General features: G+C 49.5%; 1 protein-coding gene across 2 annotated transcripts in view; it reads left to right on the top strand.

The window, feature by feature from the left end:
- The window catches only part of GNA12 (G protein subunit alpha 12), a 114,796-nt gene extending 97,700 nt beyond the window's left edge, over window positions 1–17,096 (top strand). For both annotated transcript variants that reach the window (XM_065541574.2, XM_074034311.1), the window contains exons 3-4: window positions 11,596–11,646; window positions 13,690–17,096. In XM_065541574.2, the coding sequence (XP_065397646.1) occupies window positions 11,596–11,646; window positions 13,690–14,259 (621 nt within the window). In that variant the 3' untranslated portion in view covers window positions 14,260–17,096. The remainder of the gene's footprint in view (window positions 1–11,595; window positions 11,647–13,689) is intronic.
- Window positions 17,097–26,140: the final 9,044 nt, after the last annotated feature.

Raw genomic sequence — 26,140 nt, 5'->3', positions numbered from 1 at the left:
ATTTTGTGAATTCTTCTTGATTTTGGCATGTCTGGGTACCACTCCTGGAGTGTGCATATCTCTTGCTTCTGTTCCCATCTGTCCACCTTTCCATTTGCACCCTCATATTAATTAGTTATTTCAGCTCCCAAGCTGGTAAGTCTAAAACCTTCGCCATATCCTAATCTGGTTCTGAGGCCTCACTTTGTGTCTTCACACTGTGTGTGTCTGTTAACATGCCCGTCCAGTAGTCCCTCTTGCTCTTCACACCGTGTGTGTGTCTGTTAACATGCCTGTCCAATAGTTCCCCTTGCCTGTGGCTTCACTTTCCATGGTTTCAGTTACCCACAGTTAACTGTAATCCAAAAGCAGATGAATGCAGTACAGTGAGACACTTTGAGAGACCAGATTCACATAACTTTATTACAGTGTATTGTTTATTGTTATAATTGTTCTGTTTTATTATGGTTAACCTTACTCTGCCTAACTAATTAAACTTGATCATTGGTACATGTGTAAAGGGAAAAACAATACAGATAGGGTTGAGTATTATTCAAGGCTTCAGGCATCCACTGAGGTCTCAGAATGTGTCCCCTGAGGATAAGGAGGGGACTCCAGTATTTTTTCTTAAAAGCCAGGCATAACGTATCAGTTGCAGGAACGTATCACCTTCTCTTCCTGGTAAACTGTGATTCTCTGCATTTGCCTATCTGCCTCTCCAGTTTGGGGGCAGCAGTGTGTCCTGTGATCTCAGCTTTCTGATGGGTCTAAGCAGAGCTGTGATTTTCAGCTGTGATTTTCTTGCTGGTGTTGCTGCTGTGAGGATGGGAGTGACACCTTCCAGGCCCTTTACATGTCAGACCAGAGAGTCTGACTTCTTTGACCCATGGATTATTCAGAAGTGTGTGGTATAGTATCCTTGCTATGAGTTCATATTTATCATATTTGGAATTTGTGGAGCTTCTTGAAATTTGTAAATTTATGTCTTTCACCAAATTTGGAAAGCCTTCTGCTTCCAAAAACATTCTCTGCCCCACTCTCTTTGTTCTCTCGTGTGAGATTCCAACTACCTGTGTATTAGGCCCTTAGAAATTGTCCCAAAGATGGCCGGGCGCGGTGGCTCAAGCCTGTAATCCCAGCACTTTGGGAGGCCGAGACGGGTGGATCATGAGGTCAGGAGATCGAGACCATCCTGGCTAACACGGTGAAACCCCGTCTCTACTAAAAAATACAAAAAACTAGCCGGGCGAGGTGGCGGGCTCCTGTAGTCCTAGCTACTCGGGAGGCTGAGGCAGGAGAATGGCGTAAACCCGGCAGGCAGAGCTTGCAGTGAGCTGAGATCTGGCCACTGCACTCCAGCCTGGGTAACAGAGCGAGACTCCGTCTCAAAAAAAAAAAAGAAAAGAAATTGTCCCAAAGATGCCTGCATCTCATTTTTTTCTTTATCTTTTTCCTCTTTTTGAGATTGGATCATTGGATCATCTATATTAATCTAATTTCATTGGTCACTAATTCTTTCCTCTTTCATCCCCAGTCTGTCATTAAGTTCGTCCAGTAAATTTTTAAATTTCAGATGTTGTATATTTTAGTTCTAAAATTTCCACTTGTTTTCCATTATGTTTTCTGTGTATCTGATAAGATTTTCTATACCTTTATCCAACCTGAGCATTTTTAACCTAATTGAGCCTAATTATAATAGCTGCTTTAAAGTCTGTGTCGAGCCATCCCACTATCTGAGTTGATAACTTCTGATTGTTTTTGCCCCGATGATGAACACCTTCCATATGTTGAATAATTTGATTATATCCTGGGCATTATGAGTGTCGTTTTAAGACTGTAAATCCTGTTCTGTTCATCCATCTAATGTTGGTATTTTTGCTTTAGCAGACACTTGCTGAGACTCAGACTGCCATCTTGGTCATGCCTATGCTGCTGGTTGCTCATATCCCAGCAGAGACCACTTTCAGTTTGCCCCATATGTATGGTTCAGGTGCCAGCCAGGCTCTTGGGCAGAGTTTATGCAGAGAACTTGAGGTCTTCCTCACTGACTGTCTTCTTTCTGGAGTTCCCACCTTACTCCCTGGCAGTCCTGGTTGCCCCAGCTCTGTCCTCTTGTTCTAGCCACAAAGATGGTAGGCTTTCCGTCTGAATGTTACTGTTGCCACACACCACCATGCCTGTGGTTCACAGCTGATGTGATTGTGCACCTGGAAAATTCAGAAGAACCTACCCGTCTATTATTAGAATACAGAGCTTAGCAGAGTGACTAGTACACAAGCCAGTGTACAAAAATCAATTGTATTTCTCTTCACTAGCAACAAAGGATTAGAAAATGGAAAATGTTTAAAGATACCATTTAAGAAGCACCATAAAAGATTACATACCTAAGAATAAATGTAAGGAAAGATGTGAAGCACCTGTGTACAGAAAATTTATAAGTATTACCAAGAGGAATTAAAGGCCTCATTCAAAATCAAAACTCTGCAGGTGTTTTGGGGGACAGGGAGGATAGAAATTGACAACTGACTTTAGAACTAATATGGAAATGCCAAGGGCCAGCGAGACTCAGTGCTTTCTTCACTTTGAGCACCAAGTGAGTGAGGACAGAGGTGAATTACAGCCCCTGGAAAATGACGGCATCTGTGAGACCACGTGGACAGCGACGAGCTACACGGGAGAGGGACTCTTGTTGACAGCAGAATGTCACCTACAGACCGGCAAGCGTGGAGTGGCGCTGATTGGAAAATCATCTCGAAACTGTCGTGTTAAACACTGGAGACATCGCAGAAACCCCAAGGGCCATGGGAGGCAGCTCTCTTCTTCAAAAATCTCAGTGTGGGCCGGGCACGGTGGCTCATGCTTGTAATCCCAGCACTTTGGGAGGCTGAGGCGGGCAGATCACTGAAGGTCGAGACCAGCCTGGCCAAAATAGCAAAACCCTGTCTCTACTAAAAATACAAAAATTAGTTGGGTATGGTGGTGCACCTCTGTAATCCCAGCTACTTGGGTGGCTGAGGCAGGAGAATCTCTTGAACCCGGGAGGCAGAGGTTGCAGTGAGCTGAGATTGCGCCACTGCACTCTAGCATGGGCAACAGGGTGAGACTCCCATTACAAAAAATAATAAAAAAATTCAGTGTTTCAGATTAAATGAAGCTAAAGAGACATGATAAGTACATGTAAGTAATATACTAAATTCTGTGCTGGAGGAGGAAAATGGTCTAATAATGCTATATCTGTATATATTAGATAAACCTTGCTGTCTAAATACGTGGTACTTATGAGACAGCCATCCTGGATGAATCCTCTTATTCTCACGGCGTTCTCCTGAAGCAGTGCCTGAAGTTGCCGTGGTTGTAGAAGCAGGTGTCCTCATTCTTAGGACATACCCTCTGAATTTGTTAGGGGTAAACAACTTGCTCTCAAATGATGACGGATTTTAAGAAGTCTGTATTGAAAAGGAGTGAACGAAGGATAAAGCAAATGAGAGAAGACGTGAATCTGGAGATGAGGTGAATCTGGAGAAAGACTGTATGGGCTCTTTGTACTATTCTTGTGACTTTTCACACATACCTCTATCCTAGCCCCAAAGAGCCTTGGAATTTGGGTTCTGGCTACTACAAAGGCTGGAATTCTGCTGTGAATTTCCCCAAAAAGTAGAGAGGTAACAGGCAGCCCAACTGTGACATGCTTGGAGCCTCACATGGTGGACTTTAGGGATTCTCTGGTGCAAGCCTCTAGAAATGGGGTGAGCTCTCCGTACCCCCAGCCCTGTTATTTAGGTTTTGGGGTTTTTTAAGAGACAGTGTCTCACTCTGTTGCCCAGGCCTGAGTGCAGTAGCGCAGTCATGGCTCACTGCATCCTCAACCTCCAGGGCTCAAGTGATCCTCCCACCTCAGCCTCCTGAGTAGCTGAGACCACAGGTATGCACACCATCACACCTAGCCTAGGTGCTTTTTATCTAGAGGCAAGGGAATATCTTAAAACATGCTGTAAAATTTCTTTCTAGCTCACTTTTCTATGATGATCCCTGTGATACAAATGAAGAATCTAAATCTATAGTTTTAAGGGCTGAATCTATAATTTGAACTATTAGACATCTTATGAAACTGTTGAAGAATGAGCCCAACAGATACTCATAAAGCCACTGCCCAGTATTAACATGTTTACGTTTCACCATCTTTGCCTGTGATAGATGAAAATCGACACGTTCATAATTATATTTATCAGCTCAAGCTGCCATAACAAAATACTCTGGGTGGCTTAAACAACAGAAATTAATTTTCTCACTGCTCTGGAGATTGGAAATTGGGGATCCAAGTGGCAGCACCATCAGGTTCTGGTGAGGGAAGGTGGTCTTCCTCGCTTGCAGACGGCTGGCTTCTCACTGTGTCCTCACATAGGGAGGGAGAGCTCTCTGGTCTCTTCTTAGGAAGGCACTGTCATGTCATGAGGTCCCCGCCCTCAGTCACCTCCCAAAGGCCCCATCTCCAAACAGCATCACTGCAGGTGGGGCTTCCACACAGGAATTCTGGGAACATACAAACATGCAGTCTATAATGATAATGATCTAAATAGAAACTCCTCGAAAAGATCACCAGGAAATGCCAGAAAAGCCAGAAAAGATCACACTGAGGTGCCGCTTCACAGCTAGTAGGATGGCTACCGCTTTTAAAACTCAGAAAATAGCAAGTGTTGGCAAGGATGTGGATAAATTGGAAACTTTGTACGTGGCCCATGGGCATGTAAACTTGTGCAGCCACCGTGGAGAACAGCTTGGTGGTCTTCAGAAAGTTAAGCACAGAATTACCAAAGGACGGCCGGGCATGGTGACTCATACCTGTAATTCCGGCACTTTGGGATGTCAAGGTGGGCGGATCCCTGGAGGTCAGGAGTTCGAGACCAGCCTGGCCAACACATTGAAACCCCATCTCTACTAAAAATACAAAATTCAGCCAGGCTTGGTGGTGCACACCTGTAATCCCAGCTACTCGGGAGGCTGAGGCAGGAGAATTGCTTGAACCAGAGGCAGAGGTTGCAGTGAGCCGAGGTCACACCACTGCACTCCAGCCTGGTCAACGGGGCGAGACTCCATCTTAAAATAAAAAAAGAATTACCATAGGATGCCACAATTTCACTCCTAGGTGTATACTCGAGAAATGAAAACATATTCAAGCAAAAACTTCCCCACAGCTGTGTGTAGCACTGTTCACAACTGCCAAAAACTGGAAACAGGCAAAATGTTCATCAACTGACAAATGGGAAAAAAAAAAACCATACCCATACAGTGGCATATATATACATATATATACATTTGCCATAAAATGGAATGTCGCAGCGGCCCGTGCTACAGCGTGGGCGAGCCTCAGAAATGCCGCACCAAGTAAAAGAACCAGGCGCAAAGGGCTGCATGCTGTGTGATCACACTCCAGTGAGAGTTCCAGAACAGGCAAATCCATGGAGACAGCAGATTCGTGTTGTCAGGGGCTGGGCCGGGGCAGTGGGAGTGGTAGCTGATAGGCTGTGGCTGTACAGCATTTTGAAGGTAGTAAATGCCATTGAATGGTTCATGTCAAAATGGTTAATTTTCTATTATGTAGATCTTACCTAATGAAAAAATAACAGAAGAACCCAGGCAAGGGGGCTGGTGCTTTAGGGGCCCAGCGTGGCACCCCCGCAGCGGCACCCATGCACACACGAAGGACACACCCCGCGGGGCCTGAGCTTACAGTTGTAGAGGCTGCTCCAGGGCCAAGGACCCCGTGCAGCCCTTCCTGGGGTCTCACTGCTGTGACCGAGGGGTGGCTGTTTGCCAGGCTTGGAGACAAGGTGTCCACAGGCACAGCCACGCGGCCACACACAGGGCAAGGGGGCCAAAGCGTGGCCAGAGTCAGGGGCCAGCTCCTCTGTACTTTCACATTCTGGCAAAAAAAAAAAAACCAGGAGGAGGCCAGAATTCTAGGTTCTGCCTCTAACCTTGGTATCCTGTTAGGTTCATTTGCTTTAATTTAGGTTCAGTTTTGAGGGGTTGGTTTTTTATTTAATTTTTTTTTTTAAATTATGGAAGATGTTAGCATGGTTCCAAAGTCAAACACACTCAGAGAGGTCTATTCCTGTCTCTGTCCCATCCCCCATTCCCTCCCTCCCTAGAAGTCATTTTCATCTACTGCTGGTGTATCCACATTTCCTTTTCCAAATATAAGCAAGTAGACTACGAGTTTTAGTCTCCCACCATTTCTTACATAAAAGGAAGATGCTCTGCATTGTTTTGTGCCTTGTGCTTTTCCTTTGGCAGTGGGTATCGGAAACCTCCTTCCAGCCACAGAGCTCTTCTCCTTCGCCGATGCACAGCCCCCGACTGCATGGAGATCACAGTTTATTCAACCAGCTTCTCTTACTAGACATTTGCTGCAGTGACAGCCTTGTGTCAGCGTCACTTTGTATTTCTGCCAGTGAATCTTTAACCTAATTTTTTTTTTCTTTTTTTTAAGATGGAGCCTCACTCTGTTGCCCAGGCTGGAGTGCTGTGGTGCAGTCTTAACTCACTGTAACCCCTGCCTCCCAGGTTCAAGCGATTTTCTAGCCTCAGCCTCCTGAGTAGCTGGGATTACAGGCCCACACCACCACACCTGGCTAATTTTTGTATTCTTAGTACAGACGGGGTTTCACCGTGTTGGCCAGGCATGTCTCGAACTCCTCACCTTAAGTGATTGCCTCGGCCTCCCAACGTGCTGAGATTACTGTGAGCCACCACGCCTGGCCCTCTTACCTAATGTTTGGGGATGATAAATTAGCAACAGACACTTCATAGGTACCCATGTTAAGACTTGAAAAGCTTCGTTTTTATAATGTATGTGAATGTGGTGCTTTCTCTCTTTTCCAGAATACTTTCACAGCGGTGATATCATTTAATCTCACGCCACCCCTGTGAGATGTCATAGGCAGTCACTGAGCAAAGCCTGAGTTCAAAATGAGGATTTCTTTTGGGGAGCTAGATAATAATTTTAAAAGTATTTTGAAAGATTCTCTGTTGTTTGGTTAGCATCTCTATTCAGTGGAAATTTAATGCTAACTTTAATATTTATGTGTTAAGTAATGAAGTTGAAAACCTGGCCTTTAGAGTAATTTGCTGTTATTTTTCATATACAGCAATTTTAAAATTTGTCTTTGTATTTTGTTACATTGAAGTGAGTGAACTAGATTTTGGAATCATCTGGCTCACCACTGACAAGCCCTGTTTTCAGTCACGGTGTGAATGACCCCGTTTTAGGATTTTAGAGTTAACCTCACTAAGTGCAGAAACTGTAAGACAGGGCCAGGCACAGTGGCTCACGCCTGTAATCCTAGCACTTTGGGAGGCCAAGGCGGGGGTGGATCACCTGAGGTCAGGAGTTCAAGACCAGCCTGGTCAACCTGGTGAAACCCTGTGTCTACTAAAAATACAAAAGTTAGCCGGGTGTGGTAGTGCACACCTGTAGTCCCAACTACTCGCTAGGTTAAGGCAGGAGAATTGATTGAACCCAGGAGGCAGAGGTTGCAGTGAGCCAAGATCACGCCATTGCACTCCAGCCTGGGCAACAGGGCAAGACTCCATCTCAAAAAAAAAAAAAAAAAAAAAAAAAAAAAAAAAAAAAAAAACAGTGAAACAGCTCCTGAATGGGCAGATCGGGTTTAAAACTAAAAGGCCCCGTGGCCAGAAGCTGGACGTTGGTGTTTGTTTTCCTTGTAACCACTCTCTGGTCCTTGATCTCTCCTTACCTCGACCCTTAAATCTCAGACCAATCCACGGTTACCTTTGTTCCCTCTTGCTCCCCAGTGAGACCCACACATGGGCTGTCTTTCATGCACACCCTGTCAGCCTGTGACATTGACAGGCAGAAACTGAACCAAGCATGTGGGTAGAAAGGCTCCAGTTAGGAGCAGAGGACAAGAGGGAACCAGAGTCACCCCCTCATGTTCTGATCTCGAGGGTCTGGTCCTGTACACGGTTGAAAGATTTGAGACTCTTTTCTTGTGGTCCTAAGTTAACTGAAGGAAGCGCATGAGGACAGCCGAGGTCTGTGAAGGGGCAGCTCGCTGTGTGCAGAGACAGAGGTGACAGGCGAGGCTGCTGTAGGACCTGCGCTGACAGAGCTCTGAGCAGCAGCGAACCCAGCGTGTGTCGTTCTCCTGCCGGAGGTGTGGGTGACAGGTGCTTCCAGAAACTGCTGACGGCTGCAGGGCTCTACAGAAAGGTGGTCCCCTCATGGGCATGTGTTGGCCTAGGTCCTGCCCAGCATCACGATGTCATATCTGCCCGACTGTGCCCAGCACAGGTGCACAGGCCCCAAATCAACCTGCTGCTGCTGCTTGAAACAGACAACCCCTCTCTCACTGCCCACCAGCCCCTGCTCGGGTTCATCCCTCTGCTCATGAGAGGACAGGCACATTCCTGGGACAGTTGAGGCAGGGGACAGGCCCCGTCAGGTGTGTGCTCAGTGGCCTCTGGACCTGTGAGAGGACAGACACATTCCTGGGACAGTTGAGGCAGGGGACAGGCCCCGTCAGGTGTGTGCTCAGTGGCCTCTGGGCCTGTGAGAGGACAGGCACATTCCTGGGACAGTTGAGGCAGGGGACAGGCCCCTGTCAGGTGTGTGCTCAGTGGCCTCTGGGCCTGTGAGAGGACAGGCACATTCCTGGGACAGTTGAGGCAGGGGACAGGCCCCTGTCAGGTGTGTGCTCAGTGCCCAGCCTAATGAAATTCATTTTGTTTAATCTGCAAGTTCAAGTGTGTGTTAATCTTGAGCAATGTAGGTTTTTCACACCAAGGAGAGTCCTGAAAGCCCACTTTGGATCCACTCATGTTTCTAGATCTCGTGATTGCAGCAGCCGTCGAGAGGACTCTGGGCTCATCTTGGCACACACAGTGCCTCTTTATAAACCCGCCAAGCAGTTAATTTCACGTGGACCTCTCAGTTTCTGCCACACACTTTTTCTCTGAAGAAATGACTGGATTCTCCTAGTGTTGAAAGTGCATGGGATTGTCAACCTGGCCCTTTTAATGAGCTGCTGCTGTGAGACTTGAGTCTGTCACAAACGATCGTCCCATGGGCTGCGCCCCATCAGCGGGTGCGTCGTCCAGTCTCTGCTGGTGAACCGCAGTGCACCAAACCTCAGGGACAACAAGAGTGCAGATGTGAGGGACCGCATTCTGGATCGCACAGGGTTGCTGTGTGTCCCCTTCTTCCCTCCCCTCCAGCCTCCGTTAGAGAGCTTGTGGCACAGTCCCTGGCACCTTACAGTTCAGTGGCAGCTTTCCCACAGACCCCCTGGGCTGTTTCTCGAGTGAGGCCGCCCTGACATGAAACTAGATTTGACTCCTCCGCCAACTGTGCAAGATGACCAAGAGTCACAGATAAGTTATGTCCATTCCAAGTAGTGAAACAAATGCTGTGATGAGTTAAATGGGCCATCCTCGTTCAGTCATCGTAGAGAAAGCAGCAGGGAAGATGTTTGCATGTGAGCATTTGCCATGTCGTAAAGTGCAGTTTGGGGACTGATTTCAGACTCGAGGAGTGTTTAGATTCACACCGAGGGAAACGTCCTTCCTGTTTCCTGCTTCCCCTCTAGCTCGTCCTGATTGTGTCCTCTGTGGCGCTTTTCCCCTTGCATCCGTACTATCTGGGTGGAACACATGGCATCCAGGGTTTTGTGTCCTGTGGTGATAAGAGCTGCCCAGGGCATCTGTGCCACTGTGACTCCATGCCTGACCCAGCTAGAACCCTGCAGGAGAACTGTGTCTGCTTCCTTCGTGCCTGGTGCCACCACCTGCCTAAAAACAGGCAAGGGTGGCTCGGGCTGTGAGCTGCTGCCACTCCCAGCTCCCTGGGGGAGCCAGCGGCCACAGGAGAGGGAGGGATGGTATCTTGATGCTTCTTGGGCTTGCATGGCACCTTCTGAGGCCCGGGTGAGGGCGGGAGAGCAGGAGGAGGCAGGGAAGAAAGGCGCTGAGGAAGGAACGTGTTGTAAATCAGGTGAGTGAGTGCGCCCAGCAGCTTCTCCCAGCTACTTCCTGTCGGGACGAGGGAGGAGGTACGATGTGCAGAGGAGCAGGGGGACTTGGCACAGCCACAGGAAGGCAGCTGCCCCACCAGCCTCACACTTCTCACATCGCAGGGACTTGGTGAGGAAGGGAGAGAGCGGGCACAAGAGGTCAGTCGTGCCAGGCACCTGAGGTGCCTTCACCCCAGCACTCCCGATGCCGTCCCTGCTGCAGAGCTGGGCCTCTGCCTGCGGCTCTGGGGAGCTGTGGTCACGAGGTGCCCGTGCTCACCCCGTCCTGCCACAGAGGAGGAGGAGATATGCTCGCTCAACACAGGCAGCGCTGGGATGGGGAGGCGTGTGTGTTTCTTTCCCCTCAAACAAAACACTCACTTTGGAAACATCCAGAGGCCTTCGTTCTAAAGTGGGAATGTGGGCTCTTCCCTGAAAGGCTTTCTGTCTGCTTTCTCCCCTCAGTCTGTCTGGGACAGAGGAGGAAGAGAGAGACTGAGCAGGTGCTGGCCACCTTTCTCCATCCCTTACAACGTCACGAGCTTCGGCACCCTCACGTAGTCCATTCTGATGGCCTTCTCTCCTTAAAATTCTCCTGCGTCAGCTCGCCACATGTGTATGACCTTGCCCCTGTACACTTCCCTGAGACTGCAGAAAGTGACTACTCTTCCACAAGCCCTGATGTCAGGGCAGCCTGGAAGCCTAGACTCTGCCTGCTGGTGTCTGTCTTTAGAGCAGGGTTCAAAGTGGAATCTTTTAGAAAGTGGTGTAATTGGTTTTGAACATGCTACCTTTGAAGGGACTCAGTGCGTGCCTGTTTACGTGCGGGCTGCTCTGTGGTCGGCGGTTATGCTCTCCTGGCTCCTCACGTGCCCGGTGTGTGCCACGCGTTTGGCGGCTCAGCGCTTCCTGATACGGGGTCCTGGGTGATTCCGCTGGGCCCTTCTTGCTATGGAACAGATTATATCAATGATTGGTCCAGGCAGGAGAAGACTGGCCGTCATTCCACCACAGCAATCCAAATGGAAGATTCCCCTGTGTTGGCTACTGTAAATCAGGTCATAAAAATGTGGGAAGGAATAATGGACTCTTTCTAGAAACTGGAAGATGTTTTGCCAGATGCTCCTTCTCATCAAAATCTTCCATTTTTAAGGACAATGTCTTGGGTCCCTTGGGCCATCTTCGTCAGAAGCAGACTGTACCCAGGAGCCAAAATCTGAAATCCTATTCTGGCCTGTCCTTTGCTGGCTGCATGGCCAGGAGTGGGCCAGCCTTCATGTCTGGAAAGAGAGTCCCATGTCAGAGGGGCTGGCATCCCACCACACGCCGAAACCCAGCAGGGAAAATTGAAAAACAGCCAGAATTTGAATCTTGGGGTTGGAGCTAAAGAACCTGCATTAAAATCTTTCTTTAATGGTAGTTTCTTTATTTTAGAAAACATACGGACACTCTTCACACGTTTCCTTTGCTTTCCCATTCGCACAGAGGCGAAATACCACTGCTCTTACCCTGTTCAGTTATTATATTTGCCACATCAGGATTCCTCGATCCAGACTGAGCTGTGAATATTCTTCCTTCCTGACAGGGGGAATCAGTGAAGTACTTCCTGGACAACTTGGACCGGATCGGCCAGCTGGTGAGTAAGCACGTCTGCCCGAGGAAGCTGGGCTCTAGGGTTAGAAAACACGTGTCCAGAGACCAAAGCAGTCCACGTGGTGAGGGCTTTGGCGGGACTGACAGGCCGAGCTTATTCTATCACATTACCACAAATGGTACTGTATTGGCATGCTCTCACTTAGATCTGTGCTCCGTCTCGGGGCAGGGGAGGAAATTGCCTTTGCCCAGATCACTATAAAGGAGATAGAGGAGTTGTTGAGTGAAAGTAGGACTTCCTTTAACTTTATCTCACGGAAAATTCAAACATATTCAAAAACAAATAGTCTAATGGAACCCCAGGCGTGGCAGTTATCATTGATTACCAGTCTTGTTTTTTGTTTTTTTTTGTTTTTTTTGGGAGGGGGGATGGAGTCTCGCTCTGTCACCCAGACTGGAGTGCAGAGGTGCAATCTCGGCTCACTGCAAGCTCCGCCTCCTGGGTTCATGCCATTCTCCTGCCTCAGCCTCCCGAGTAGCTGGGACTACAGGCGCCCGCCACCACACCCGGCTAATTTTTTATATTTTTAGTAGAGACAGGGTTTCACTGTGTTAGCCAGGGTGGTCTCGATCTCCTGACATCGTGATCCTCCCGCCTCGGCCTCCCAAAGTGCTGGGATTACAGGCGTGAGCCACTGCGCCCGGCCTGTTTACCAGTCTTGTTTGAGCAGCCCTCTCTCCCTGCCTCCAGGAGCAAATGCAAAGAATATTTTAGAGTGTACCTCGAAAAGACGAGATGAAAAATCACAACCACAATAACCGCGATACTGTATAGCTCCTGAAAAATTAGCAGTAATTCTGTAATGTCAACCTAGTCAGTTTTGAGATTTTCCCTATTGTCTCATTAATGTTTTCATGTTGATTTTGCTTTGTTTCAGCAGATTTGAATCAGCAACCTAATAAGGTGCATGCATTGCCATAGGTCAATATCACTTAAGTGTTAATCTGTATGTCTCTCCTTTTTTTCTTTCAATTTGTTTATTGGAGTAACTGGGTTATTTATCCTGTAGGGTTGTTTCTTGCCATGTGGACTCTGCTCTTCCACCCCTGCAGTGTTATTGAAGATGTTTCTCTGTCCCCTGCACACCCTGTGGGTGGTAATCAGACCTCTAGATCGAGGCTTGATCACGTCCCTGTTTGCTCCTTTGGTGAGACAGCTGCCTGCGTGGTGCGTGCACTCATCACGGGAGGTGTTTTGTTGGTGTGGGTTTTTTTGTTTTTTTGTTTTGAGACAGGGTCTCTCTCCATCACCCAGGCTGGAGTGCAGTGACACGATCATAACTCATTGTAGCCTCAGCCTCCTAGGCTCTAGTGACCCTCCTGTCTCGGCCTCCCAAGTAGCTGGGACTATAGCCTGTGGCGCCACGCCCAGCTAATGTTTTTCCTTCTTGTCAGTACCAGGTTTTACTGTGTTGCCCAGGTTGTTCTTGAACTCCTGGGCTCAATCTATTCCTCCCACTTCCCAAAGCACCAGGATTATAGGTGTGAGCCGCCGTGCCTGGCGTGGAGGATTATGAATAGTGCAAAGTCAAAGTGAGTGAAGAGTGTGGTTGCCTGTGTGTTGCTAAAGACTTTAAGAATTTTCTAAGAATAACATTAAATGTATTGTAGACTGAATTTACATCACATTACAAAACCTAAATTAATTCACAGTAAGGTTTCGGAAGCTATAAGCTCTGGGAGTTAGAAAAATAAAAAGGTATCTCTGGTATGGAAACAAAAAAGATGGTAAATTTCCTCTGGAGAAGAAAATGGATGTGGTTTTGCCCTGGGCCTGCCCACGAGTGTTCTGAGCATTCGTCCTCAGACTGGTGAGCCTCCGTTCGTTTTGAAATGTAGTATTTGATTCTGTTTCACGGCCAGTTGATAATTTTATAAATGAAATTTGCTTTTGGTATCTGGTTCAACTTCTTGCAAAACTCAGTCTCTTTCCTTCTAACCTGTCTTTTTGCCATCTTTTTTGTTTTTATGTTCTTGTGTTCTTTCTTCCTCCCCCTAAATTTCTGCCTCATTCTGTATTTTACAGAATTACTTTCCTAGTAAGCAGGACATCCTGCTGGCGAGGAAGGCCACCAAGGGAATTGTGGAGCATGACTTCGTTATTAAGAAGATCCCATTTAAGATGGTGGATGTGGGCGGCCAGCGGTCCCAGCGCCAGAAGTGGTTCCAGTGCTTTGACGGGATCACGTCCATCCTGTTCATGGTCTCCTCCAGCGAGTACGACCAGGTCCTCATGGAGGACAGGCGCACCAACCGGCTGGTGGAGTCCATGAACATCTTCGAGACCATCGTCAACAACAAGCTCTTCTTCAACGTCTCCATCATTCTCTTCCTCAACAAGATGGACCTCCTGGTGGAGAAGGTGAAGACCGTGAGCATCAAGAAGCACTTCCCGGACTTCAGGGGTGACCCGCACAGGCTAGAGGACGTCCAGCGCTACCTGGTCCAGTGCTTCGACAGGAAGAGACGGAACCGCAGCAAGCCGCTGTTCCACCACTTCACCACCGCCATCGACACCGAGAACGTCCGCTTCGTGTTCCATGCTGTGAAAGACACCATCCTGCAGGAGAACCTGAAGGACATCATGCTGCAGTGAGCAAGAAAGCCCCGGGGTTTGTTGTCCTTGAACAGCCTCCACGGCTGTGGGTCAGACTCTTGGGTGTGTATTGTCTGTGTGGTCCTTGAGTGGGTTTCTTGGATCCGTGCCCTGGAATACCTGGCTCAGGAATGCTGTCAGACCAGCCAGCCAGTGAGCTCTAGGCAAAAGGACATGGAAACTGTCACGTTAGCTACTGAATCCTGGGGGCAAGTGAAACTACTGAAAACCCGAGTGATGATGTTGTGAATACGGAACACCTAATCACACAGCTTGCTTTGCTCTTACAGAAACGTTCCTCTTTTTCTGACACAATTTAATTGAAGACCGTGTGTGTGTGTATGTGTATGTGTACACACACGCTCTGTCTTTAATGACAGAAACACAGAAACCAGCTGGCCTTGCAGACGGCTTTTCTAACTCACAAGTCTTCTGAGACAGACTAACCTGAAAGCTTTGCCTAACGGTAGCTTGTAGAGATCCAGTGCACGCCGATGCTGCTAAACTCAGAGTGCCTGAGCCTGGCCCTGCAGCCCCAGCCGCAGTGTCTGAAGGCCACCTCCCAAAGGGAGCACGTTGCCTTTTCAAACTCCCGTGCCGATTTCCTAAGAGCCCCTAGTCCACGCCTCTCAGATGAAGCTGAGGAGCCGTGCCTAGGATCCCTTCCCAGCTCTGAGGATGGGCTGGGGAGCTCTGCAGGTGTGGATTCACCTTATGGCCCTACAGCAGGCTCAGCCCTACCCACCCTGCCCGATGCCCATTAGCACAACACGGACTGAGACAGGATGCCCACGGGGACTGCTGCTCTGTCCGCATACACACAGCGGTGCTCTTCTCCCCTTAGCCACCCCCGCCCAACCCAACGGCAGACACAGAGACCAGGTCCCCTTGCAGATGGCTTTCCCATCTTCCTGCAAGTCATCTGCACACACACAGTTGGCAACACATAGCGTTTCCTTCTTTCAGAAACATTCCTCTTCTGGGGCTTCAGAAAGCTGGCAAGGCCACTAGCAGAGCTTTTGTTAATGCCCCAGCAGCTTGGCGAGCTCACAGCTGACCTTTCAGGAAGCCCACAGACGCTGGAGGAATCTTGAGTTTCTCCAAACTGCCGCTCCACCAGTGCCTTTGGACAGCCGTGCCTGTTTGCAGCTCTCCTGTAAGTCTGATTCTCATCGAGGCCCCTTGCTCCTATGACTGTGCTTGCAGAACAAGTAAACAGTCTCGGATGCCGCTGTCCCGGGGGAGCCCGCGGAAGCCTGTGAATGTTGATACAAGCTGGCCAGTCCTGGGCCCAGCTCACTTGTCCAGCTACCTGCCAGGTGGCTTTCACTGTGTTTAAAATACATTGCATTCCAAGCTGGTCCCCTCTGTGTATCACTCTACTGAGAAATCCTGCCTAGCGTGTTTGGGGATGTGTCCTAGCATTTAAAAAAAAATGAAAAGCTTCCTCTTAATTGGCACCCGAACATTGCTGTGGCTCAGTTACACATCCCAGGGCCCTCGTCCCGAGGCCGTGCTGCCCCTGACCCCGAGCCCCTCTGCAGCTCACCCTCGGCTTGTTTCCTGCAAACTTGATAAATACAAGCCCTTGGGACAGATGCAGAAGCAGAAGAGGGAGGGGAAAACCTGCGTCTGGGTCACCCTGTGAGCAGCGCGTTTTCATCAGGAGACAGCATGGAACTCTGTCTTGCAGTACTCAAGGGCGTGCGTCAGTGTTTGCTGGGCTTGTGGCTCCTTTTTTGGCTGGATAAAGAAGTTGCTGTTTTTGTACTGCTTCTGTGGCTCTTCACAGACCTAAAGGATGTGACCGGAGCTGAGTGCTGATGACCAGGTTTTAAAAGAGAAAGAAAACTCTGGTGGGTCTCTCGGGATGGTCTCAGGTCACATTTTCAGTTTCCAACAGTGATGCACGGCCGGTCCAGAGCGTGGTGAGCTTTGTTTGCCTCCCGGGTCCACTTTTACTGTCTCTCCTGTGTGTGTGAAAATCCAGGGCCCAGAGGAAGTGCAAGCGGGTCCTCCACCTCTTGGTGGCACTGTTGGCGACAGCAGCGCTGTGATTGGCGTAGCAGGGGAGTTGTTTGAAACATCTTCCTGAGTAGTCCAGACTTGTCAATGAGTGCTTTTTTTCCTGTAAACAGTCTGACATATTTACTCGTCACTTTCAAACCGAAAGCATGAAAGGAAGGAGATGTTGTGGGGTCCGTTTAACTCGATAGAAAGCACAGTGGGATGGCCCCCGGCCCGGGCTCTTGACCCGCTCAGCACTGGCCCCACCTCCCTGGCCGAGGCACTTGGCCTTGCTGAGCTGGACTTCTCCTCCTCCTCATGACCAGGGTAAATTAGAACATGTTTAAAGACACCCCCTTCCAAATTCTGTAACGCATTGTAATTGGAGAAGAAGGAAACTGCAAGGCTAAACTGTCATTTACAACTTTGCTACACATAGACCGTAGTCAGTTTTGTCTCCAGAACCTTAGGCTTTTGTATTTTTTAATTTTAATTTCATTGTTAATCCTTATTGTCTTTTTTTATTAAGATGTTGGAAAAGCAGGAGGTAGATTTGCCTCATCTATTATTGCAAAAATGTAACAATAAAGTTCCTCAAAATAAGATATGTTCCTCATAGCTAACTCTTTACACATAAGAACGCATATAGGGATTTTACTGAAATCTATTTTTAACTCTTCTGTTTGTAGAGAAATTGTTTCAAGGATTTTGAGTCATAGGTCTAATTTATAGCGCTCTCTAGAATTCGTATTGTAATTTTCCTACTTCTTTGATAAAAGAAAAATGAGTCAGATTATTTTAACTCCAAGATTAAAAAACAAACAAACAAACTTGAGAGAAGACTATTAGTTATAACTAACTTGGTGGTTCTGGGAACAGACATCTAACCTGGTATTGTAAAGCAGAGGCTCCCACTGGGATGATAGTGGTCCGGGTCAGTTGTTCATGGCATAAGCTTTTCACAGTGTGTGAACATTGGGAGGGTCTGGCTTGAAAATTCGGCCACTCTCAGGCTCTGAATGTTTATTAAAATAAATTTAGTCTTTCTTTGCTTAATATAAAATATTGGCAGGATTCAAAACCAACGCTAAATCGATTTTTTAGTCCCCAAAATTCAGAGCAGATCACTCTAATCATATATATATATATATATATATATATATATATATATATATATATATATATATATTTTTTTTTTTTTTTTTTTTTTTTTTTGAGACAGAGTCTTCCTCTGTCACCAGGCTGGAGTGCAGTGGCACGATCTCAGCTCACTGTACTCACTGTAACCTCCACCTCCCGGGTTCAAGCGATTCTCCTGCCTCAGCCTCTCGAGTAGCTGGGTCTATAGGCACCCGCCACCACACCCAGCTAATTTTTTGTATTTTTAGTAGAGACAGGGTTTCACCATGTTGGCCAGGATGGTCTCAATCTCTTGACCTCGTGATCGGCCCACCTCAGCCTCCCAAAGTGCTGGGATTACAGGCGTGAGCCACCGGACCCAGCTCTAATCCTAATTTTATTTGAAGGTGGTTTATTATTTATTCATCATAGTTTCTATTTCCATACACCAAACAAAGCCTGGCATGTAGAAAACCATTGTAAATAACATTTTGGGCTGGGTGCAGTGGCTCACACCTATAATCCCAGCACTTTGGGAGGCCAAGGTGGAAGAATTGCTTGAGTGCAGGAGTCTGAGACCAACCCAGGCCACAAGAGACCCATCTTTACAGATAAACAAAATTAGCTGGGCATGGTGGTGCGTGCCTGTAGTGCCAGCTACTTGGGAGGCTGAGGCAGGGGGATCGTGTGAGCCCAGGAGCTTGAGGCTACAGTGAGCTGTGATCGCACTCTGCACTCCAGCCTGGGCAACAGCAAAGATCCCATCTTAAAAATAGATGAAGATAGCTGGGCACGGTGGCTCACACCTGTAATCTAGCACTTTGGGAGGCTGAGGCGGGTAGATCACAAGGTCAAGAAATCGAGACCATCCTGGCCAACATGGTGAAACCCCGACACTACTAAAAATACAAAAATTAGCTGGATGTGGTGGCACCTACCTGTAGTCCCAGCTACTCGGAAGCTGAGGCAGGAGAATCACTTGAACCAGGGAGGCGGAGGTTGCAGTGAGCCAAGATCGCGCCACTGCACTCCAGTCTGGTGACAGAATGAGACTGTCTCTCCAAAAAAATAATAAAGATGTGTTCCAGAGGCTTTTATTCAAAGAACTATTTTTAAAGCATGGCATGGCAGCATATACGCCTAAACACGCAAGTGTAAGCGTGAGAGGCCCTGCTCTCCAAGATCAGAAGCTGGGAGGGGAAGGACCTTGATGTGCTCTGGAGACCAGAGGCGCCCAAGGGGATGGCAGGTGGAGGTTCTGTCCTCGCAACCCCTGGGGTTATGGTTCCAGCCAGAAAGTGAAGAGCTGTCGGGTCCTCGGCGTGGTGTGACCAGAGCTCTCATGCTCAGGCCTCCACCGTAACTTGCTCTTTGCATCACGGGGCATCTCTCCTCTTGCCCAAACAAGCAGCTTTCTGGAAAGAGGAGTGGGGATGCCACTCAGCACCATTAGCCCGTGTGTGGCCGATGGGGTCTTGAACTGACCACAAGTGGGAAAGGCAGAGAGTGTGCCAGAAAAACGCCTGCCCTGAGCACACAGTGTGCTGTGACTATAGGCTGAGCTCTGGGAGCCTGGTTGTCCTCACGTCTCCACCCTGGATGGTGTAGTGGCTCTCTGCCCTGGGGACACAGTCGAATCACCCGAGGAGCTCTCACCCAGGCAGTGTGCTGAGCTGCCAGTCCCGAGACACCAACTCATAGATACAGGTTTCCCTGTGTCCCAGGTGGTTCTGATGGTAGCCAGGGTTGTCAGTCACTAAAGAGGCCAGCTGGGAGGTTCCTTCCAGGTTTGGGGACATCCATGTTTAGTGTGGTGAGGATTGTATTTCACCGTATAACGCACCACCAGGTCTTCTCACTGTGACCAGCAACCTGCCTCGAGAAGTGCGGGGATGGTGGGTTCTCTTTTGTGATTTATGGGCAGAGAGGAAATCCTTGCTAATAAATCTTTGATCACATGCGTGCAGCCTTTCCAAATCTCTTGGTGCCATTTCTGTGTAAAGTGTGTCACAGGTGCTTAGCAGCCTCCTTCCGAAATGATTCCTTGAAATTCAGGAGGCTTTGCTTTGAAGAGGACAGGCCACTTGAAGGCTTGCTTAATTTGCACAACAGCCCCGGGGAGAGATGGTCCTGAAATACGGGATCCTAGTGTTCTCTTGAAGCCTTGGCATTCAGGAGAGCTGGCCCAGGCCTGAGAGTCGGCGGGGGGACTGCAGCGGGCAGGCTGGATGCCTGTATACAGAGGCACCAGAGGAGGCTCTGGCACCGCGTGCCCTGGAAGGGGATGGTTCACTGACATCAGCCTTTCAATCTCGTGATCAAAGTTTTGCGAGGCGTTGTGTTGGACCTGGAAGAGAAAAGCGTTAGGTTTCCCAAGAAAGGAACTGAAGCCGCCTTTTGACCAGGCCTCGACGGCAGCTGGCAGGCTACCAGGGAGAGGCCGAGTCTGCGGTTTAGGGGGTAACTGAGCTGGGAGTGGTGCCCACAGGGTGTGGATGTGCTGCTCCTGCCTCCTGGTCCCATGTTCATGGCCTGTCTCGCACACTCCCTGGAGGAAAGTCTTCAGGTCACCGAGACCTGTCCTTACGGCTGCTCACTCGCTGCTCCATCTCTCCCTCCAGAACCCTCTGGAACTCAGAGGCGGGTCATTTTCAGGGTTCAGGGTGCCATGTTGAAATAGATGCATTGGATTTCTGGGCTGCAGTATTGCCATCTCCTCGGTTAGAAGCCCGCTTCAGACACAGGTCACTGCTCCCCGGAAGCATCCCTTACCCCTCCCCTCGCGCGGCTGTGTCCATCTGGTGCTGCGGGCCCAGGGCAGCCCCTTCAGGGAGCTGCCGGCGTGGCGTGGTTCTGCTGACCACAGGCCATGGCCATGGCTCCAGCCCGTGAGCCTGGAGGACCTGAGGGCCCAGAACAGCCATGCTCGGGCCTTGCCTAGCCCACATCCCACTGAACTAGTCTTGGGAGATGAGCTTTTCTCAGTGTTTGAATTTCGCATTCACAGGGTGTGCTCGCAGAACCCAGCAGGAGGAAGCAGGAGGTCCCTAGAAGTGAGGGAGTTCCAGATACCCTGGCATGGTGGATGCTGCTAGAAGTCAGTGTCCGTGTGCGGTGTGGGGTAGGAAGTGGGTGGAACTCAGACCACAGTGCTCCTGCCCAGAAAAGCAGACCACCCACTGGGGCACTGGCTTCTCTGTCCTGGTGGATCCGGGTGTGGCGGGGACGAGCATTCCTCCCATATTTAACCCTGACGTTTGGAAATCCTTCCCGGACGATGTCATTGTGAGACTCTCACGAGCCCGAGCCCGGCAGCCTCGGCACCTGGCTGACGGTGATTTGCTGGGAGTCGGAAATGCGGCTAAGTGGCTGACTTCACAGTAGTAGAAACGTAGCTCCACCCAAAAATTAGGTGCTTTTTTTTTGAGCAGGTTCCAGTAGGTCATTTTCTCCCTTTGGTTTTCTTTCGGATGTGTGTGTAACATGAACCAAAGCGGGACACAGGTGCGGTTACCGTGGGGTCCCACGTCAGCCTGAATTTCCTGCCGGGCCGACACACAGCCTGGCCCTCGTGTGAATGGGGTGGGAGGGTGCGGAGAGGCATGGAGGGCCGTGGTTGGTAGAAGGGCTTCCCTTCCCTCACCTGGTCCTGTTGGTGAAAGTGAAGGGCTCTTGTTCCAGGCCTGTCACCTTGGCACCCTTTAACAATGAATTCACTTCATTCTGTGATTTTAAAAGCTGACACATTTCATCCAAATGAACGTAACCCCATCTATTTGTCATCGAGGTAGAGCTTTCCTGGGGGGCCACATCTCAACAGGTCGCAGGTCTGGCCTTGTCCGGCGTTGGTGAGCCCCAGCTGGCTTGGACCGTGCAGCTCATCTGTTAAAATCTGACCAGAAGTGGCCAGGTATGGTGGCTCACGCCTGTAATCCCAGCACTTTGGGAGGCTAAGGCGGGTAGATCACGAGGTCAGGAGTTCAAGACCAGCCTGGCCAAGATGGTGAAACCGCCGTCCCTACTAAAAATACAAAAAATTAGCCGGGTGTCGTGGCGGGTGCCTGTAATCCCAGCTACTCAGGAGGCTGAGGCAGAGAATTGCCTGAACCCAGAAGTTGGAGTTTGCGGTGAGCTGAGATGGCGCCACTGCACTCCAGCCTGGGCAACTGAGCGAGACTCAAAAAACATCTGGCCAGAAGTCCAGATGAGGGAAAGTTTCCACACAGACAGATGTAGGGGCAGTGAAGTGCGTGTCCCTCTGTGAGAAGGATGTAAACAAGTCCTCCAGACCCAGCTCCGGGGCTCTCTGGTACTAGCTCCTGGCGCAGAGGGAGGCTCTGAGAACAGGGTTGCTGGGGACAGCCGCGGTATCTGACCTGCAGGCCTCCATCACTCCATCGTGGCTGTCTGCAACTTCAGCCTCTGCCCTGAAGCTGTGGGGAAAGCTGATCTGAATCGTCCGCGAGAGCTTGGGGAGTGCCGAGGGGGCATGCAGGACTGTGGCCATCAGCGCCCCAAGCAGTGTGAACCCCTCGAGACTGCTGCACCCCTCCTCCTCCTCCATCTGACAGCTGGCTCCCGAGGGACCTCCCGCAGCCTCAGGGTGATGCCAGAGATCTTCGCCACCAATGTCTTTCCCATCTGCCCTCCCCAAAAAAGGTCAGTACAAAACTAGGCCGAGGACACTTGGTCAGGTAGGAGACTTTGAAACTCGGGTGTCAAGAACTGTTCAGACCTGCATCTGGAAATCACACGAATTAAGTTGGTTCTTCGTGGCTCTTCCGCACACCCAGGCTGTCTGGATGCACCCGGGTGCATGTTGCCACATTCCCCTGCAAGCAGGTGCCAGCAGCTCTTGTGACTTAGCTGTGGGTGACAGGTGCTGAGCACGTGTCTGCAGCAGGGCCCCCAAGCAGCCCGCAGGCACTGTGGGTACGCTCTGTGGTGCTTTCCTGTTAGGAGTCAACCTGTTCATTTTTTTTTCCTCTTTTATAAAATGTACTCAAGTCACGTATAATTTCTATGCCACTCACAGGTTGTACAACTGCCATGCAAATGCATTTCAGATTTACTTTTTTTTTTTTACACAGTGAACCTATTCTATTCTATTCTATTCTATTCTATTCTATTCTATTCTATTCTATTCTATTCTATTCTATTCTATTCAATTCAATTCATAGGGTCTCGCTCTGCCCAGGCTGGAGTGCAGTGGTGTGATCATAGCTCATTGCAGCCTCAAAACTCCTAGGCTCAAGCAATCCTCCCACCTCAGCCTCCCAAGTAGCTGGGACCACAGGCATGTGCCACCACCCACCCACACCTGGCTAATTTTTAAATTTTTTATAGAGATGGAGTCTCACTGTGTTGCCCAGGCTGGTGTTGAACTCTTGGCCTCAAGTGATCCTCCCATCTCAGCCTTCCTGAAGTGCTTGGATTACAGGTATAAGTCACTGTACCTAGTCTGGATTCTTTTACAAGCCTATTTATGCAAAATTTAAAATCTCTATTGATCCTGTCAGTCTCCAGAATCTCAAAAAATTACCTTTTGACCTATCAGGCAAATTGGTTTAAAACATTCAAAATGTCTTGGCCGAGCGTGGTGGGTCACACCTGTAATCCCGGCACTTTGGGAGGCTGAGGTAGGCAGATCACACGGTCAGGAGATCGAGACCATCCTGGCTAACATGGTGAAACCCTGTCTCTACTAAAAATACAAAAACTTAGGCGGGCGTGATGGCAGGGCCTGTAGTCCCAGCTGCTTGGGAGGCTGAGGCAGAAAAATGGCGTGAACCCGGGAGGCGGAGCTTGCAGTGAGCTGAGATCGCGCCACTGCACTCCAGCCTGGGTGACGGTGCGAGACTCTGTCTCCACCAAAAAAAAAAAAAAAAAAATTCAAAGTGTCCTTTTTCTTAACTCCATTTGAAGCAGCTCACATCGATGGGCACAAGCATCGCCAGGAAATTCGGTGTCATAAGCTCGGCACCTACTCGTGGCCACTGTGTCCTAAACTCCGTTTCCTGTGCTCAGGCCCTGGCCCACGCAGGAGGAGGACACACTGCCCAAGGGACCAGTTGGACGGCCTTCTGGCTTGAGTGCCTGAGCCCTTCAGGGCCTTAAACACAGAAAGGAACCGAGTGCTGTATGCAGCCCCCGGTGACAGTTGCTGCAGCGCCAGCACCACATGTGCTGGGCTGTTGTGCGGTGACCGGACTCAGTATAGGAATACAGTGTGCTAGGTTAAGATGTGATAAAGTTTTGAGAGGCCGAGACGGGCGGATCACGAGGTCAGGAGATCGAGACCATCCTGGCTAACGGTGAAACCCTGTCTCTACTAAAAAATACAAAAAACTAGCCGGGCGAGGTGGCGCAGCCTGTAGTCCCAGCTACTCGGCAGGCTGAGGCAGGAGAATGGCGTAAACCCAGAAGGCGGAGCTTGCAGTGAGCTGAGATCCGGCCACTGCACTCCAACCTGGGTGACAGAGCGAGACTCCGTCTCAAAAAAAAAATAAAGTGTAAAAATGCATGTTATAGCCATGGTGGTTAGTATTCATGTTTTGTATATATGATTTTTATAAATCTATTAAAATTTGCCTTAAATTATACCTGTTTTCCTGGCGTGTTGTGTCCCTGCCTCCCCCACCAGTGCAGAGAAGTGGGGGCCCCTGAGCCTGGCGCCCACCCCGCCGCTTTTTTTTTTTTTTTTTTTTTTGAGACGGAGTCTCTATCTCCCAAGCTGGAGTGCGGTGGCGCGATCTCAGCTCACTGCAACCTCTGCCTTCCAGGTTCAAGAGAATCTCCTGCCTCAGCCTCCTGAGCAGCTGGGACTACCGGCGTCCACCACCATGCCCGGCTACTTTTTTGTATTTTTAGTAGAGACTGGGTTTCACCGTGTTAGCCAGGATGGTCTCAATCTTCTGACCTTGTGATCCGCCCATCTCGGCCTCCCAAAGTGCTGGGATTACAGGCGTGAGCCACCGCGCCCGGCCCACCCACTGCTTTCAAACAGAAGAATGTGGCAGCAGACTCTGCAAGCAGATTCTGTCGTATCCACAGGCTTCCAGGGTGCGTTCCACCGCGGGGCAGGCGCCTTTCCGGAAGCAGAGGCCTCCTGGCGTCTTCCACTTGTCTGCGGTGCGCGGAAGGAGAGTGAGGTGAGCGCTCAGCACAGAGCCCAGCTCGGGCCTTAGACCTGTCCTTCCTCTCCTGAGCTCTACCCTCCCCTGGCCTTTCCATCCCTCCCAGGCACGGGCATCCCCGGTTGCTCTTCCTCCCAACATTGGCAGGAACCTCCCGTACCACCCAGTGTTTCTTCAATAGAGTCGGTCGTTTTGCAGCTGCTGGTCGCCACCACCAGACAGAACTGTGGGTGTAAGGGACGCGCGCAGGCAGCCAGCAATGGCAGCCCGCAGGGTCACACAGGAAACGTGCTGTAAGTGACATTCATATAAACAAATAATGGGCCGGGTGTGGTGACTCACACCTGTAATCCAGGCACTTCGTGAGACAGAGGCAGCAGGACTGCCTGAGCCCAGGAGTTCGAAACCAGCCTGGGCAACATGGCGAAACCCTGTCTCTACCAAAAAAAAGTTTTTAATTAGCTGAGTGTAGAGACACACACCTGTAGTCCCAGCTACTCAGGAGGCTGAGGCAGGAGAGTCGCTTGAGCCCAGGCATTTGAGATAAGCCTGAGCAACATTGCAAGACCCCTGTATCTAAAATAAATACTTAATTTTTTTTTTTTTTTCAAGGCCAGGCGTGGTGGGTCACACCTATAATCCCAGCACTTTGGGAGGCTGAGGCGGGTGTTTCACTTGAGGTCAGGAGTTCAAGACCAGCCTGGCCAGTAGTGTAAAACCACGTCTCTACTAAAAATACAAAAATTACACAGGCATGGTGGCAGGCACCTGTAATCCCAGCTACTTAGGAGGCTGAGGCAGTAGAATCGTTTGAACCCAGAAGGCAGAGGTTGCAGTGAACCAAGATCGCACCGCTGGGCTCCAGCCTGGGTGACAGAGACTCTGTCTCAATAAATAAAAATTCAAAAAAAGAAATGATCCCCTCCAGCCCCAAGAACACACACTAGCCTTTCCTTTTTGTCACAGCGCATGAAAAGCATCCACTCTGACGTGGGGAGACATGGAAACCGGGAGTGAACGTTTGTGAAGTGACTCTGTTTGACAGGTGTTAAAAGTCTCCAGCAGTGACTAAGTGTTTGTGGATGGGCGTCCACGTGGGTAAATGAACCCGTCCAAGTCAGCAGAGGAGCCGAGTCTCAGAGGGGAGCCACACCCTGCACGGAAAGCTCTGCAGCAGTGCGTGGCAGTCCTGTCCGTAGGTTCCCGTGGGCTCCTTGCATTCTCAAATGCAAGGAATTGTTTATCTAATTCAATAGACACATTCCCTGTTTTCATTTAGACTTCTAGAATTTCATCCTCTTCCTTTAAGCCCTTTTTAAAATTTGGAGTTGAAGCGGGGCGTGGTGGCTGACACCTGTAATCCCAGCACTTTGGGAGGCCGAGGTGGGTGGATCAGGAGTTCAAGACCAGCCTGGCCAAGATGGTAAAACCCTGTCTCTACTAAAAATACAAAAATTAGCCGGGCGTCGTGTGGCTGGCTCCTGTAATCCCAGCTACTCGGGAGGCTGAGGCAGGAGAATCGCTTGAAACCGGAACGTGGAGGTTGCAGCGAGCCAAGATGGCACCATTGCAGTCCAGCTGAGCAACAAGAGCAAAACTCCATCTCAAAAAAAAAATTA

This window comes from Macaca fascicularis, chromosome 3 (genome assembly GCF_037993035.2).
Source record: "Macaca fascicularis isolate 582-1 chromosome 3, T2T-MFA8v1.1".
In the NCBI taxonomy this organism is placed as follows: domain Eukaryota; kingdom Metazoa; phylum Chordata; class Mammalia; order Primates; family Cercopithecidae; genus Macaca; species Macaca fascicularis.
Note: the sequence above shows the minus strand (reverse complement) of the source record. Positions and strands in the feature narration are given on the sequence as shown.